Genomic DNA, 17506 nt, shown 5'->3' with positions numbered 1-17506 from the left:
GTCCAAGAGGAAATCCATAGCTCAAACTTCATCCCGGGGTCCAGAATATACGACGATAAATAACTATGTATTCTGTTTCAAATAAAAGAATGACAAATAGTTTTGGTAACGCATACGACATTTGTAAAACTGGCTGCAAGTTTAGGGATTTACAAAAAGCGAAATAATTAAAGGTTAATTTATCTTATTTCATTTCCACCTCTTTCCAAGAAAATAACAATATATTTTTTCCACCACGTATTGCCAGGTTAGCTTAAGTATGTGTGCAATGACAGCTATGTGTAATATGTTAATTTACGTCAGTAAAAAAAGTTAAGCCCCGCAGAATCTCTTGAACATTTTAAATTCGATCTTTCTGCACGCTACTAATGGACCGTGTGTACATATAATATATTTCCATCCTAAAGAATATGTAGATACAGTCTATCACAATATGTATTAGTTTAAACTTGCATTGAAAAATTGAGTGCTTACTATTGTGACTTGAATCGATAGTTTCTTTATAAATTAAAATACTTACATAAACCTTAAAACAATAAATATCAATGGTAAAAGGGCTTAGTGACTGATGCGTCTCTTTACTACTCTCATAAGCAAGAAGGCAGCTTTTCGATAAAAAAACAAAAAATGAATTAAATATGAGGTAAGCAGTTTCGAAACATTTTATATAAAGCAAAAAGCAGTAAAAAATATATTTCGGTATATAAAACAACGTAATGTTTAAGTTTTCAAAAGAAACGTAGTATCGCTAAGCAATATAAAAGTATCTAGAGATTCATAAGCAAAAACAGTATAGATATGACGCTTAGAAACAATTGACATTTTACTTTTTTACTTATGATTATTTACAGTTTTTAAAAATTTGCATAGTGTTGATAAATATTCAAAAGTTTTATACAATCTCAAAATATGACTTTTGCAAATAGCTGCCATTTTGCTTATGAGTATATATGTTTATTTATATATATGTATAAACATATTTTTTTTCAGAATTTTAAGCTGCGTCGTATGAGCTGACACTCATGGATATCGGATGTAATTTTTGGCATTTACATCAGAAGCCATCTAGCAAGAAGTTCATAAAATCAGCAGATTTATATGACAAAAAATTGGCCTTACGAGGGTTGATTGATAACCTTGACCTGCTTTGAGTTGACCAGTCGAGATGATGTGTATGCATCATGTAGCCTAATAGGCCCACTGTAAAGTACCGAGCAACAAGTTGAAACCTCCAATGGTTTAGTAACAACAGGCTGCTGACTACTGCAAGATGCTATCCGGTGCTTTCATCAGAGCAATGCTTCAGTACATAAGGTGTTAGTGTCAACTGCTGCTATTAACAAGCTGGGTTCGAATTGATTGAATATTCCCATGTTCACCTGATATAAGCCCTCAGCGGCTTCCGGCTATTCCCAAAACTTAAGAAATGTTTATGTGGAAATAAATTTTTGGATGACAATGCGACTAAGTGTTATGTGGATTTTTTTTAATTGACTATCTTTCAAAATTAATTTTATGGCGTATCTCAGTCGTTTACCCTTTTAACCATTAATATAATTTTAAACCTTCATTGCATAATATGGACAAGTAACAGGCTACAAATAATTAAAGTCAATTGAATTTTGGTACGCTACTTCTTCTTTGTCCGCTTGCAATGAAATACCATTGGTGAATGATGCTTTCTCTTCATCCTTCTTGCCATTAGATAGATTATTCTCAGCATTGCCGGATACTAATATGTCTTCATCTTCACTATCTGAATTGGCTACATTTAATGGCTCTATACCCAAAATATTTTTTATGGGATCCGTAAGCTGTGATGAAGCGATTACTTGATGATAAATTCCTTCCGCCTTGCTCAATACATATTTAAGCTCTATTTGCATCGAGAGATCATTCACATGCTGAAAATAAGTAAAATAAATATTAATATCTTATATCTAACAACAAAAATAATATATGCATCTATGTGTGGAATTTTAAACTAATTAATTTTGATATTTTATATATGAAAAATAAATGTACAAGAGAAGAACTTTCAACAAAAAAAAACACATAATACGAAAGAGAAGTTATTATTAATAAATGTGTTTTCAGTCAAGCGTCTTAACCACTACAGAGATTCTCTTGTACGATATTTTCTTTTTAACCCTCTGAGTCTCTAACATATGCATGAGAGAGAGCGGGTATTATCCTTGGCTTTACCCGACCGAGTTTTTCCAGGGTATGCTTGGCTACAACAGTTTAGAGACTAGAAGGAATGTGTATTTGACTACACATTTTTATCGATTGTTGCGCGGTATGATCGATAATTCTGAGATTATGATGAGCATTGGTTTGTATGTTCCTGATAATTACCGAAGACAGCGTCAGCATAGATTGTTTCATATTCCGATATTCAGGACCAACATGCCTCTATGGTTATGCCTGTTGGAAGGGCTACCGCTATGCTGAACAACATCGCTTTGGATATTGATCTGTTCCATGTATCCGAAGGGGTTTTCCGGAGCAGGATTCTCCTACTACTTTGACATGAGTATCTTTCGTGTATTTTTTTTTCTTATTTATAATATGTACGTATTGAATATATGTTTGTAATGTATATGTTATATTAAAAATAAATGAATTGAATTGAATGTACGCCACGATCCAAACTAAATTTCATGGCAAGCATAAAGGATGTGATTTGCCGAAATTTCTCATACTCATACTAAATTACATACATTACTCAATCTACAATCTGTATTGAATGCTGCGAGACTTATTTTCGGAATCTCTAAGTTCAGTCATATCACTCCATTACTTCGGGAATTACACTGGCTACGTTTTCCACAGGGGGTCAAATACAAACTCTGTTGGCTTATGTATAAATCACTGCACAACTCTGCTCCGGAATATCTAAAGGAACTATGCATTCCAGATGAACTAGCTGACAGGCGTTTCACGCTTAGATCAGCTACGTCTACGGCGAGAGGAAAAGTAATTATACCTCTACGCAAACAGCGCACTAAATTTAGTGAACGCGCATTTGCGGTCGCAGGCCCTATGCAATGGAATGCTCTCCCAGCAGAGGTGCGAGGCTGTGAAAGTGAAGTGATGTTTCGGAAAAAAATTAAAACCCACTTGTTCTCTAGCATGTGACAACAAAATAAATTGTTTTAATTAAATTACAAATTTAAAAGCTCCAATTAAATGTATTTATCTATAGAATCACTATGTAAAGTGCCCTTGAGGTATTATATTACGAAAATGGTGCTATATAAGTTATCCATAATAATAATAATACTCATACAAAATCCAGATTTTAGAAATCACTCATTCGGATCACGAAATTAAGAAATCGAAAAAATAAAAAAATAGCAAATTAATTTAAAATTCTGGCGCATTCATACCAAACAATAATGTTTTCCCTGGTTATTCACGTAACTGTATAACAAAGTGGCAAACATTTTCATGTTCTATCTGTATTGAATTTATGTAGGTACCTAATAAAATTTTGCTAAGTGCAGGACATTGTAAACATTTTTCATATTATATTTTTGTTTTAGCATTGTGTAGTGGTGAGTGTTTTTTTATACAAATATTGTTTTTTTGTAAGCATTAATAAATGTTTAGTTGTTTGTGGAGCGGTTTTAAAAAATCCGTATTTATTAGAATAATTGACTTACATACAATTATCATATTTTCTACTATTTATTTCTAAATAATAACAGATGTAAGAATTGAAGAAATATGGATGTGCAAGCATAGGTCGAATGGTAATCATTATAGTGTGTAAAGCGGCCACTTAAACCAGCCAATGACAGGTTCTGTAAACGCCTAGACTTCCATATTTCCTTCTCAAAAATGTTCTCCATCTCTGTTGTAATATGTAAATTATAGACATTGCATAGATTTATATACAACTAAGCCTGTTCTCCAGAATGTTTATGTAATAATTGATATATTTAGTATTCTTTGTAATGCACGCTTCCACTTTTCATTATGTTGTATCCGCAACACGAGCCACGGGACCGCAACCCGATTGTTGGGAGTGTATTTAAATAACTGGCAAGGAATATTTAATTGTTATAAAATATTTTTTTGAATATGTATGCTGAACATTTCACTAAGTAAAAACTGTTGAATTAGGATTAGTTACCTTTAAAATTTCTGTAAATCCATATTCACGTCCCATTAGGATATCCTGCTCCGTGTCAAGAATAGCGATCGATATAAGAAGGTGGAAATTAGAACAAGGTAGGCCTGTCCATAAAACTTCCCAAAGTCTGAAAGGTATTATAAATTATGTACAAATAATCTAATGTATAAAATACCGTTAAAAGATTAAATAATAAATTGGGTTTTTTTTTTAAAGTTAGTAAACTCAAATAAAGTATTTTAAATGAGCCAATAGAATTTTTAAGTAGCCTTGTCTACAAATATTTGGACACATTAAAAATATTGTTGATAAAGTATTTTATTAAAAGCTTAAACAATCATCATAGAAGTGATCACTCTACGGCAGATCAGCATTCAACCGGTTGCGGTGGCTATAATGATTATCAGAAATATGTAAAAAGCTGTTTTTAATGATTTTAAATCACAATACTTTCTGTCCTCCACTGTATTCTGTTCTGTAACTTGAATTATAAAAATAAAACTTTTATTTTATTGGTTGGTTGGAAGAAATTGCCATTTGGCAATAAGCCCGCCAATGTACAAACAACATTATGTACAAAAAGTTAAATAAATAAATAAATATTTCCTTTACCTCATGATATCCGAAAGTGTAAACTCTCTCTTGAAGAGCACCAGCAACCATCGGAAGCAGAAGTACATGTTTCCGGAATCATGCTGACTGAGGTAGTTGGCTAAATCTGGATTTGTGAAGGTTAGTAATTGGTGAAGGCTCTGTAACTGGTACTTCATACCCGCTTGGTCAATCTCAAAGTTATGTTGCTGTAAATAAAAATACATACAAACATTATAACAGGTTTTTCTGAAATGGTCCCCGCTGGTGTTTGGATGACCACGAAGTAGATTATTTATTGAACAAATTAATTTTATATCTCATTGTTGGTAGTGTTTTGAACAAACAGTAAAACCTCCTTTTTACGTTCCTCAATTTTACATTTTCCCGCTTTTTACACCGAAATGTTCAGGACCCATTTTTCTTCATACATTCTCATACAAATATTCCTCCAATTAATGTTTTTTACATTTTTCATCGCTCAGGTTTTACGCTTAAAAAATTTCGGAATTGATTTGTTGTGTCAAAAAAGCCAAAATTATGTCGTAATAATGATGCCGCGGCCCGCGCGCCACCGAGTGTGCCACGCGAATGAAGAATAAAAACAGGTAAACAACTAATAATGAATAAATTATTGTATTGACCTAAATTCAAAGCAGGTGCAGTGTAATTGACCTTTTTGTTTAAGTATCTTCTTTTAGGGTTAGTATTAGTTTTCATTTGAACAAACACATCACATTGATTTGTACAAACCATGATATGCAGTTACAAACGTTTAGAAACAATAAAGTTTTAATACCATTAAATTGCAATGTTTAAAACAAAACAATATAAATATTTACCCCGACTCAACACGGATTTTCTAGCGAGTCGGAGCAAGTTCACAGATATGGGTCGTTCCTGATTGTGTCGCTATAAACTGTGTCTCTGTCCTTAACAAATGTATGCATAATGTAATTAATAAATAAATAAAATAAATTTAAAGTTATAAAAAGGCTAGTTTAAAAAGTTGACATAAAAGTGGTAACAATACTGCCGCGATCTATATGACAGTTGTTTTTAGTGATTCCATAGAAAAAAAAAGTGACACCGTATAAATAAAATTTCCCATCATTTAGGGGAAAAATTATTTTATGTTATTTTATGCAAATTCAAAATTCTATTTTAGTTTTATTTGATTTACACATAACATAGTTTTAACATGCTGTTTTCAAGTAAAATAAAAAAACGGATTACATAATATTGTTTGAAAAAATATAAAAATATTTTTAGTAAAATCATTGAAAATACGTAAAAAAAAATTGTCAATTTCCACTCATCGCCGTTTTTACAAAATTTTCTGGAAGTGTAGTGTAGCAAATCAATTATATTTTTACGTTATTCCTATTTTTTCCATACATTTTTCATTTTCTCACTTGAGCGTTTTCCTCAGTTTTACACTTTTTTTCTTGCTCCCTTGAAAAACATAAAAAGGGGGTTTTACTGTATAGACATATCGACCGTGTTCAGGACAAAGGTTCAGCAAATGTGTTTTAAGCTAATTGCTCTGGTTTTATACAAATTCTAGCAAAAGGATTTGAACTATAAACTGCTGTTCATTAAAATCCTTTAGCCAGAATGTGTACAAGGCCCTACGCATTTAGTTTAAAAACATATTTTTGCAAAATAGGCCAGGAGGCCGAATTATGGTGGTAAATTTCAGCACAGAGCACCCAGGCTTGAGATAAATCACATTTTATTTTTGGATTCTCATCGACCGATCATTCAAAATGCCTGCATGATTTTTTTGTTTAATTGATTAATTGAAAATTTCTTACTTTTTAGGCAATTATGTAGCAAATAGTCTCTAGAATGTATGATGTATGCCTGGAGAGTGAATTGGCGATGAACGAAAGTAAGTCAAAAGTGATGGTATTTGAAAGGGATAGTGAGGTTACTGACTGCATAATAAATGCAAACAACGAATGTCTCGAGCAAGTAGAAGAATTTGTGTATCTGGGAAGCATGTTTTCAAGAGATGGAAGAGTAGAAAAAGATGTTGAAAGAAGAGTGAATGCGGGCAACAAAATGAACGGAGAACTAAGCACAGTAATTTCTAATAAAAATATGTCAATCGAAGCTAAACTGGCAGTGCACAACGGAGTTTTAGTCCCAACACTTATGTATGGAAGTGAAACATGGAACTGGCAGAGGAAGGATGAAAGCCGAGTGAACGCGGTTGAAATGCGATCTCTTAGACGAATGTGTGGGAAATCAATGTATGACAGGGTTACGAATGATGAAATCAGGCGAGAGTGTAAATCTGAGACAAGTATAATTGATAAGATTAAGAAAGGGTCTCTGAGATGGTTTGGTCACGTAGAACGAATGGACGACGAGAGAATGGTAAAACAAGTATATATGGCAAAAATGAACGGCAACGTTAGACGAGGACGACCAAGGAAGACGTGGCATGATCAGATAAACCAAAATCTTAAGTCTGGTCATGTCAAAAGCAGACAGAACCGAAGGGCATGTATGACAAGATGTATGAATGTGGAAGAGGCTAGGAGTGTATGCCAGGATAGACGTGTGTGGCGGTCCATTCTCTCTGCCTACCCCTACGGGGAAATGGCGTGATGGTAGTAGTAGTAGTAGTAGTAGTATGTAGTATTTTATCATTTTCTGAGTTAATAATAAAATAATGTTAGGTTTTAATAAAATGATTGGCAAAATGAGAATTATCTTTATTGTTTTTCTAGGATTTTTATTTTTCAGTGATTCTAGTTTTAAAAGATCTTCCTGTCTGCACTACGTATATACTAAAAACCAAAAAAGTCTGACGATGTCGCAAGAGCGATGAAAACTGTTAATCGGTCTATCAAAACAAATGGAAAGTGTCAATCATCAGAATTTTTATCCAATACTTTTACCAAGAAGTTTTACAAAATTTTAATGTTTTATACAAGTTAAAAATAAATATTACTTACAACTTTATCCATAAATCCTACAAAACACCAAAAGGCATCTTCTTCATTATCCATTAAATATAAGATTGGCGAGAGCAAGTCACTCATGCCTTGGACATATCCTAAATCGAAATTATACATAACGTATGTCATCAATATATCAAACAGAGTTGTGAGGTTAGGGTTGTTTTCTCCGGCAAAGTAGGGTATGGTCCGATCGGTGCGATTAACATCTTTATCGACAAGACTTTTTCTCTCATGGAAATCTGTGAAACGGGATTCCTGAGCAGGAGTAATTGACTTCCACTGTTGTTTCATTGTATAGTACTCGTGTTCTTTTTTTTTCTTAAGTATTATGCGCTCGACATGTGTCATGTTCCATGGATAATAATTTAATAGATATTTCCAGACTTCGTGCCGAAGTGTCGGTTGGACTCCCTGAAATAGAAAATGTACTTACATATTTAACTGTAAATATTTTCTGAACATACATTTAAAAAAAACATTATTAATATCTATATACTTTCGCACAACGTTGCTATTTCTAATGGAGCAAAATGCTCGTGTTTAGAGAGGAAGTTTGTTTTCCAATTTTTAAAATAATACATTTTGAAGTAAGTTTCCAAATAATTTTTAAAGTTAAAAAATATTTTACGAGCCCGATTTTTAAATTGTAGAAATAATATTATTAACATGCATGTTCTCAAGTCACGTACATTTGCTCAAGTATAAAAATAAGTACAAAATGAGAAACCATCATAATATTGAATTACATCAAAATTAATGTTTGTAATGGAGCTTAATTCATATTCACTCTACAAATATTTTTATCAAAAATGTACATAACTAATTGTAAAAGAAAATATTAATATTAAATATGAGTTTTTGGCAAACAGTTCTTTAATTTTTACTGTGTGAATTATTTACGAAACAAAGTCTTACCCCTCTGAAAATAACATGTTTAACAGCTTCTATTTCATGTATTCTTCCCTCCGGATCTTGCAAAGACTCCCATTGACTATCGTTTAATGGAGACCCCCTATAGAATAAATATATATTAAGGGTGTTTCTATTGTTCGTAATTCGCATTTAAAGCTACAAATACAAATGAAATGTTTCACTTCGTCAAAAGAATTACAAATGCTTTAATCAAAATAATGTAATGTGTTAAGTCTATAATAACAAAAAAAAGCACACTTAATTACATATTTATGAATGTAACGGTAAATATTGGCAACTTAAATATAGCAAAACAGGATTTCACTGTAGTAGAAACAAATTAATAGTAAAATTTACAAATTAGTTTTCACTATACTCCGCATAAATTTAGATTAGGAATAATTTTGATAAAAAAACATCAACATATTACAACAGAGATGACGAACATTTTAGAGAAGGTAATATAGAAGTCTAGGCATCTACAGGGCTTATGACCTGTCATTGGCTGGTTTAAGCGGCCACATTACACACTGTGTTACATTCACCATTCTGCCCATATTTGAACATCAATTATATTCCTTTATTTTATTTTATCAACGGGTGCTTTTACTCGAGTAGGCATCTTTAAAACTGGTAAATTGCTATATTTTAACAAAACACAGTAAAACTTAACCAAGGAATTTAATCAATACTTTTTATCAAAATCATTCATTAACTATGGAGATTTTGTCACGAAATAACTACAAGAACATCAATATTAATTAATGAAGTTTAATGATAAAAAATAAGGTACAATTTATTTGTGTTCTTCGGGTAGGAGGTTTTCGATTAGAAAGCGTCACTTGGTAGGAGGCACATATTTTACCTACACAATAATTTGAATTAATTATTTTTAAATAAACTAATAAGCGATTTTATGCCATAATTTCAGCATAAAAGAGTTATATTTCAAAGTTTAATATTAAAATACCACCCTGTCAACCTATTTAAGTGCTAAATTTGTTATAAAACAGTCAATATATGAAAAATAAAAATGCATTAGTTTTTTAGAACAGCTTCCGCAGAGCTTCCACAGATCTCAATAATTTGCCCATGCGTAGACTTTTGAATTCAGTACTAAGCGCCCGCCTCAAAGGAATCAACAGATTTATGCAGTTCCCTATTACAGAATTAGTTGGAGCACAATGATTTTTATTGCAGTTTGCGAGTAACTGAAAAGGCGTGGGGTTCGTCGCAATTTTTTAGAAGTTATTAATGAATGAACATCGAACCCATCCCAGATCGCTATGGTTAAAAAACGAATCAAAAAATATTTGTTGTTCTTACTAAAAAGATCAGTTAACTTATAGCTGATGTTATTAGATAAAATAAAAAAACAGTTACTGGTTTTGTAGTATGATTTTTAGGGAAGCGTCAGTTCTATCCAATTTTCGGACAGACCATGTATGATTGTATCTAGATAAAATTTAGCTTCTTGTTAAAAATAATAGTTTTATTAAACATCAAACCATTTGTGGAGTGTAATTCACTATGACGAGAACTCAACTCATATTATGGAGTTCAGCTTTATATTGTGTACATAAGTTATAAGAAAATATTTTTACTAACAGGTGAGTCGTCTTACACGTCGTAACACAAAAACGCATTTGAAAAATATAATTACTAATTAAGCCGATATACAAAATTTATTACTCACAATCTATTCTTAACCACTTAACTTTTGGGTTATTATTTAAAAAATCGCAAAAAAATTATCGGATTTTTTTCATATGATTTCTCAATAACAATACTTATTTAAAATGTACAAGACAACATTTTTAAACAATAGACTTATTTATAACCCTATTTTATATCCTTTGCAAGTAAGTGGTTCTCAACATAAGATGTAGCCGGATATAAAAAAATAAAATATTCTATTGAATATTTTTTCAAATATATTTTGTATTGAATGTAATGCAAATGAGGTAGCCAGCAATTATTGGTGTTCAAAATGAACACCGACACCTTTCCTTGGGCTATTCTTCCATTACACTTTTAAGGTGAACTGCTAAATATGAAGAGGCTTGTGAATTACGACTTTTTACTGATTCCTTCCTCATACAAACAAAACACAAACACATCCATTAACTTTAATTGACCTCAAAATGAGTTGAAATACTAAACTTTCCGTGTAACGTATTTGTATGTGTAGGGCGAGTAGGACTTTCACGTATCACAAACGTCTTTGTGGTTGTGGGTATACTTTTTTGTACCCGGACGTACGGGATACGGATTGCTGCGTTCGGGCGATAATATCGCAGACGTATCACGTACGTTCGTATGGGTAGGGCGGTTAATAAACTTAAGGCATTCTGTTTTAAAAGTGGAGATTGAAAATCATACCTGGGGATATTTGGCCGAGGTGGTAGAACATTGACTTTATTAACAACTTCATATTCATCTGTATTATTAGAGTTATTATGTGTATTATCACCAGTATTATTTAATGCAATATTTGGTGTGGATTGAGCTAGTTCACCAACATATCCTGGGATGGGATAAACTAAAAAATAAAAGATAGTATAAATATTAATATGTACTTGATGTTTTCAACATGAACCTAGAAAATTTAAAAAGGCATTGTATATGAGAGAGTACAGTGCATTCGAATGTTTAATAAGCTTCTTTTAATGTGTTAGTGCCTGTCGGTGAACCAAGTGAACACACAAATTTAGGCACACTAGCACAACTTATTTGAAAATGTTCTGTAACGCACAGTTAAGCTTAGTTTATTTAAGATTTGAACGGACTGTACATCAATTTACAAAATCTGCTCTGGATGAATTTTGAAAATAAAAGAGATTATCACATAAGAGTCGCAAATCCCGCTCCATGGCGTTGAAATATTAAAATTTAGGTGAGTTGCAAAACCCGTTCTAACTTATATGTTTATTGTGATATGCATATTGTAAAATAATTGAGTTGTAGAGTTACAAAACCCCCTGTGGACGAATTTTGTACAAAAAGTTTTTTGTGATTTTCTCAAATGTAGAAAAAGCCTCTAGTGGGTTTTGTAACCCTATGACTCATATACTTCCTGTAAACAGAGGTGAATAGTTTTCAGTTTTATATCAAGGCATACTAAAATTAATTTATTGCTGATATATTCCTGTGTTATTTTTTGTCTTTTGTTTTTGTATCACTTGTATGTAAAAGCCCTATATGCATTAAACAATGAATAAATTAATACAAACTAAGAAATCAATTAAAAAAATGGATCCAGTATTGATTTTATAACTCACCTATATCTGAAAATTTTGCAAACGCTTCGAGGGCTGTTTCATATGGCCTGTGTTTAAGATTGCTGACAATGTTGCCTACTACATTCCATGCAACATAAGCGCTGTGGTCTTGAAACAGGTCTAATTCGTTAAATGATTTATTTATGACTTGCATTTCATCACTCGGTTCAACCAACAAAAATGTGTTTTTGTCGTATCGGTGTTTCACTGTCTTACAGTGGGATTTCAAATGCTGGGCAAATGTGTCGGCGTTAGCGTAAGGGAAGAAAAACGTGCAAGACTCATTTCCAATTTTTTTAGTCAATGTAATCTGGCGATTTTTACTTGTGAGTCTGAAGCTTTGAATGTCGTCTAAGCAGAATTTGATTATTCGAGAGTTTATTTGTGGATCGTTGATTAATCCTCCACTTAAAGTGCGAGACCTCCGACCTGAAAACAATTCTAATATTAATTATTTCTAAATTTTTATTTACCCTAAATGAAGTACTTGCAAAAATAACATGTTATAACGCTAATATATAAGCTATGTACATGCTAACATGCAATATATGTACTCGTTCAAGGCCAGTAAGCAATGTGCATGTTGTTATTTTGAACCAACTAATATTTCATACTTTTAATTGATTTTGGCACAGCTTTTTATTAAATCTATCACGTATTTTAATTTCAAGCGACATTCTAAATGTTTTTGAATCAACATTTATTTGCTTTTATCTGTTTGTTAAATTGGAAACAAAAAATGATAATTTGAAAATTTTAAGCATTATTAGTGTAACATACGCGTTACCACGATTTGCTGGTTCGTCACCCGCGTCTGCCGCAGTCAGGCTTCCCCGCGTAAACGGGAAGCCACCCTCTCAAGCAAAGTCAAAAGATAAAGTCGCCTACAAGTTGCCCTTAATAGCCCCAAAATAGTCATTCCACCCGGTCTAAGTGATCTAAAGGGGCGAAGGTAGTCAGCTGGCAGAGCGGTTGAACCTTGATAGATCAGGTTTTCATAATATTGATTTCTTTAAACTTATCTCTAAGCTGAACAAATTACAACAGGGATGGAGAACATTTCAAAGAAAGTAATGTGGAAGTCTAGGCATTTATAGGGTTTATGAAACTTTAGCCAGCCAATGACGGGTCCCTTCCCTTCTCTAACATGTTCTCCACCCCTGTTGAAATTTGTTAATCTTAATGACTCCCTGGGGGGTGAAATCCGGTCTTTTGTCAACAAACATTTGTCCAAACTCAAAAAATTGCTATCTCTAAGTGATTCATATTGCAAATTGCTCGAACAGCTCTCTTCTGCAGTACAAAAACAGAATCAGTAGCTACAGCATTTCTCCACAACAGTATACTGTAAGACATAACGCTGTGGGAAAGTAACTGAAATAGACCAACCTAGCTGTTTCTACATCAGTAAGATGTCAAATCTTTTTAACAGCGTAGGCGGCAGAACTAAGTCTGTTTTATAAATCGAATTTTATGCCTAAGAATACAGTAGTATTAACAAGATCCAGTTCTTTGTCTTTAAGTTTTACATCATATATAGTATGACGGTATAGTTGAAGATGACTTCTCCTGAGCGATCACGAAGATACACTACTGACCCCATACTTTCGAGTTTTGAGGTAAGTACATTGATATGCACTGAGGGGACGCGTACTCCGCGGTACATATATCTATGAACTATAGTGACATACCTTCATTATGACGATATGGTTGAAGATAACCAAACTGTTCGTGTGCGAGCCAAGAGTTTTAGCCATTACTCCACAGGAAAAAAAACAACAATAATCAATGAACATTAATTACCGATGGAGTCAACAACAGCCCAATCAGCATCTTGGGCGTCTGCCTCTACCATGATTAAATCATTGGGTCGCCATTCCACGGATATTTTGTGTTCCGGATACTGCACTATAGAGAGACATCCGCTGGCGTTTACATCTGTCACGTGGTTTTCTGAGGCTATCTTTAGGAGCACGCCTTCCTGAAGAAACAACTCCTAAAAAAACAGTTATCCATTTACAAATATTTAAAACTATTATTAAACTGACAATAAGAATGTAGATAAGTACACTGACATGAAATTCTGCTTTTAAAATACAGAAACTACTAAGTTGATTTATTTTACAAAAAATGATTTGTTTTACAATATGTTTAATAAGAGATGAGGCAAATTTACACATTTTTACCTAGTTAAAATAAGAAAAAAGTAAGCCTTTATCCTTTGATAGATTCAATGAGTTGTGCTGATGATATGAAACTTATAATACTTATGCTTTGATTATGTGTACAAGGTTTAAAAAAAATATATATATTTCTCGTAACATGTTTCTGACAAAAGCTTATATTAGATAAAAAAAGGCTTCCCTGGTTGTTCCCCAAATTATAAATGACTTCGGAGAACGAGCATTAAATTTTGTTATTCCAAGGTTGTCCAATAATCTCCTGAAAACTATTATTAACATGGAAGATCTCAAAATGAAAAAAAAAGAACTGAACAAATATCGCCTCAGCACTTGATAGTAATTGTTAAAAGGTTATTATTAAAAGTTTATTCTAATTATGTAAGTGTGTAAAATAAGCCTAACTGAAAAAATTGTGTCCCATCAAAAAGTCTCTAGACTTCAAACAAACAAACAAACAAACCGTCACGCCGTTTCACCGTAAGGGTAGGGAGAGAGGATAAAATGCCATACCACTCTGTCTTTGCATACAGATCTCGCTTTCTCTACATTCATACATCTTCACATGGATGCGTGCTGATTATTCCGACCTTTGACATGTCCATCATCAAGTATTTGTTAGTTTTGGTCATGCCATATATTCTCGGTCATCCTCTCTTTCCGCATCCACCAACATTCGCATTGTAAATCTTTTTAGCTGTTCTTTCGCTGTTCTTTCGCTGTCCATTCGCTCAACTACAAACCAACGCAGAGCTTCTTTTTTATTTTGTCAATAATGCTTATCTCAGCCTTACATAATGGACGGATCTTGACATTTACGCATTTATCATACATAGTTTACCACACATTCGCCAGAGAGATTGCTTTTTGACAGCATTTAGAATACTTTCATTATTATTTTTCCAAGTCCATACTTTACTCTTATACATCAGGGTCGGCACCAGGGCTCCATTGTGAATGGCTAATTTTGCCTTTTGCGGCAAACGTTTATTTGCCAAGGTTGATTTAAGTGCACCGTTCACTCTGTTTCTGGCACTCCCCCTCCTTTCAATATCTTTCTCAGTAATTCCATCCCCAGTAAATATACTTCCCACATACACAAATTCCTTTCACATTTAGTCATATTTTAATTTCTTTCAAAAACCATCACATTCGATTTATCGACATTCTTTAGCAAATCCCTTTCCTTGCATACATCGTAGACTTTTGTTACCAAGAATTGCAGGTTCTCTTTGTTGTTAGCAAGAAGCACGGCATTATCAGCATACTAAAGACAATTGACAGTTAAATCACCCATTTTTGTTCCCATTTTTAAACCTTTCAGTTCTTTCAAACAGTTATCGATATATACGTTGAACAGCCATGGTGACATCACACATCCCTGTTTGACTCCTTTAGGAATGCCAAATCACGATGTGTATGATCCATTTACCCTAACACATGCTCTGCTGTCTTTATACAGAGAAGCAATAGCCCATGTCAGATTTCCGCTCATTCCATACTCCGATAACATAATAGTTTTACCAATTATCATACAAGTAAGTTATTAAAATACCGAATAAATGCTGTTCTACAGCACTGAAACTGTAAATTTCATAGAATAAGATCTTTAGTAACCCATCATATTCATAAGTAGGTAATTTTTGTAGGCACGTAAAAACCATGTCATGTGGTCTGATGTGACAAATTTTCAGAATGCAATATTTAAGAAAAAGCAAAAAGTTTTTTTAAAGCTACTAATGAAACCAGAAACCACATAATATAATTATAATCTTGTCTTTGCATTTTCTACTTCAATTTTTAAAAATTTAGTGTGTGCGAGTTTTCAATCAATCAATTCAATCAATCGTAAAGGTGCACAACCTCAAAACAAACATTATCACTGAAATTCATAATTAGAGATTTTATTTTTGGGAAATTATTACAATATCTATAGAAAGATTAGATAACCGCCTAAAGTTTATATTGCAGAAAGATGAGACAATTTACATCGGAAGTAAATTAAATGAAAAATTATTTACTATCAAAGTGACAGTGAATAAATTATAGATATTATTATTGACGTAATTTTTAGTAAGCAGACATTTTTCTCTTTTGTTTATAAATAATACGCGACAGCAAAATACAATTATGTTGTATTTAAGAGAAAATTAACGTTTAAAAATGACAACTCTTCGCCGATAAAAGTTAACAATATTATATCGACATGATGAAGTTTAAAGAAATGTTATCGCACATAATTAATAAAGTTCATGGAAATAAATACGAAGAGTTCGATTCGTGTAATCGGAGGTTGGGTAAGCATGGTGATTCGTTTTTTGTTTATAACAAGAATATGCATTACGAAACGATAAATACTTGATAATTTTTCTAACTAGTTGCTTGAACTAAAATGCTATTAATAAATACACAATTAATACTTTACCCTCCCCCCATCACGCACTTCGTCCATTGTAAACTATTTGTTTATAAATTATAAGAATCGTATTTCACTATTGAAACAGCGCATAATACATTAATCTTATTTCACTGGAGTGTAACACTATATGCACTGTATTACGAACAAATAATAACATGCGTAAAATCCCAAATATGAAGAAATCAACTTTTATTCCTGAAAATACGGCGTGATGAAATTTTTGGTAAACAGAAACACGCCATTTGTCCAATCATTGACAGCGAACTGAGGCTGAGGAACAAAATCGTTTGTGCAAAGTGAGGTATCGCTGGTGTAGATTTCGAAGTACAACGATTCTACGAATAATATCAGATGATTATTAGTTCTTGTTTTACCCGCCTTCACAGATGAATATGTCAGATTATAATGACATTTTTGTATATTGTGGTGAGTCGTAAATAGACGTACTTTTGGTCATCTATTGGAATGATAAAGAACTTGAACTATTGGTAATAAAAACAGTCCCAACATAGAATTTTAGTAAAAGCTGTGGTTAGTTGCGTGTAGGTGGCAGTAAATAGCGTTATTTAAGATTAAACGTTTTTTTATTTTGTAAATTTGAATAATGGGTGGTATAAAATGATTTTAATAAAATTGCTTTCACGGTTTTAAAATAACATTGGCATAACACATAACACGTTAAAAAATAGTCTTATTATTTTATACGAAAATTTTATACCTAACTGCTTGAATAATTTTATGAAGTAATTTATATGTAGGTACTAGGTACTCATATTGGTTTCCGGTGAATAGAAAATAAATTAAATCGGTCGATCTCGTAATAATTTCAGGGTATCACTCTAATTATTCTTTCAGTCAGAGCAGGCCTATCTATTGTATCTGTTGCACACAAATAATTTAAAAAGTCCAGTTTTTTTAATGGTTTCTTCCAGAACAAACTTCGCCTGCGTGTACGGGGCGAATTGCTATCCCAGTTATTCAATCCCCGTTAACTTAGGTAAACTGTA

At 32.7% G+C, this 17506-nt stretch overlaps 1 protein-coding gene across 2 annotated transcripts; it reads right to left on the bottom strand.

Moving 5' to 3' along the window:
- Nucleotides 1-1039: 1039 nt before the first annotated feature.
- On the bottom strand, nt 1040-16909 carry Tbc1d15-17 (TBC1 domain family member 15/17). 2 transcript variants are annotated; one of them, XM_088224358.1, is made up of 9 exons: nt 16506-16909; nt 13704-13896; nt 11901-12329; nt 11002-11161; nt 8623-8719; nt 7702-8118; nt 4754-4941; nt 4142-4268; nt 1040-1904 (listed from the first exon to the last, which is right to left on the bottom strand). In XM_088224358.1, exons 1-9 carry the CDS (start codon nt 16530-16532, stop codon nt 1596-1598), a joined length of 1947 nt encoding a protein of 648 aa, XP_088080484.1. In that variant the 5' UTR covers nt 16533-16909; the 3' UTR covers nt 1040-1595. The 2 variants fall into 2 exon arrangements, with proteins under 2 accessions (XP_088080484.1, XP_088080485.1); XM_088224359.1 differs by having other exon boundaries at nt 16501-16638.
- Between the last annotated feature and the right edge of the window lie 597 nt (nt 16910-17506).

This window comes from Micrasema longulum, unplaced genomic scaffold (genome assembly GCF_059751315.1).
Source record: "Micrasema longulum isolate JH-2025_06_02 unplaced genomic scaffold, ASM5975131v1 h1tg000280l, whole genome shotgun sequence".
NCBI classification, from domain to species: Eukaryota; Metazoa; Arthropoda; class Insecta; order Trichoptera; family Brachycentridae; genus Micrasema; species Micrasema longulum.
The sequence above is the reverse complement of the archived record's forward strand: the minus strand, read 5'-3'. Positions and strand labels throughout refer to the sequence as shown.

What these genes read in the sequence shown, in the direction of transcription:
- Tbc1d15-17 (XM_088224358.1), bottom strand. Translation starts at nt 16,532, where the DNA reads ATGGACGAAGTGCGTGATGGGGGGAGG. An exon ending in GGCTGTTGTTGACTCCATCG is followed by an intron (nt 12,330 to 13,703) that starts GTAATTAATGTT and finishes AATTGTTTTCAG; the next exon opens with GTCGGAGGTCTCGCACTTTA. An exon ending in AACATGTTATTTTCAGAGGG is followed by an intron (nt 8,119 to 8,622) that starts GTAAGACTTTGT and finishes TTTCTATTTCAG; the next exon opens with GGAGTCCAACCGACACTTCG.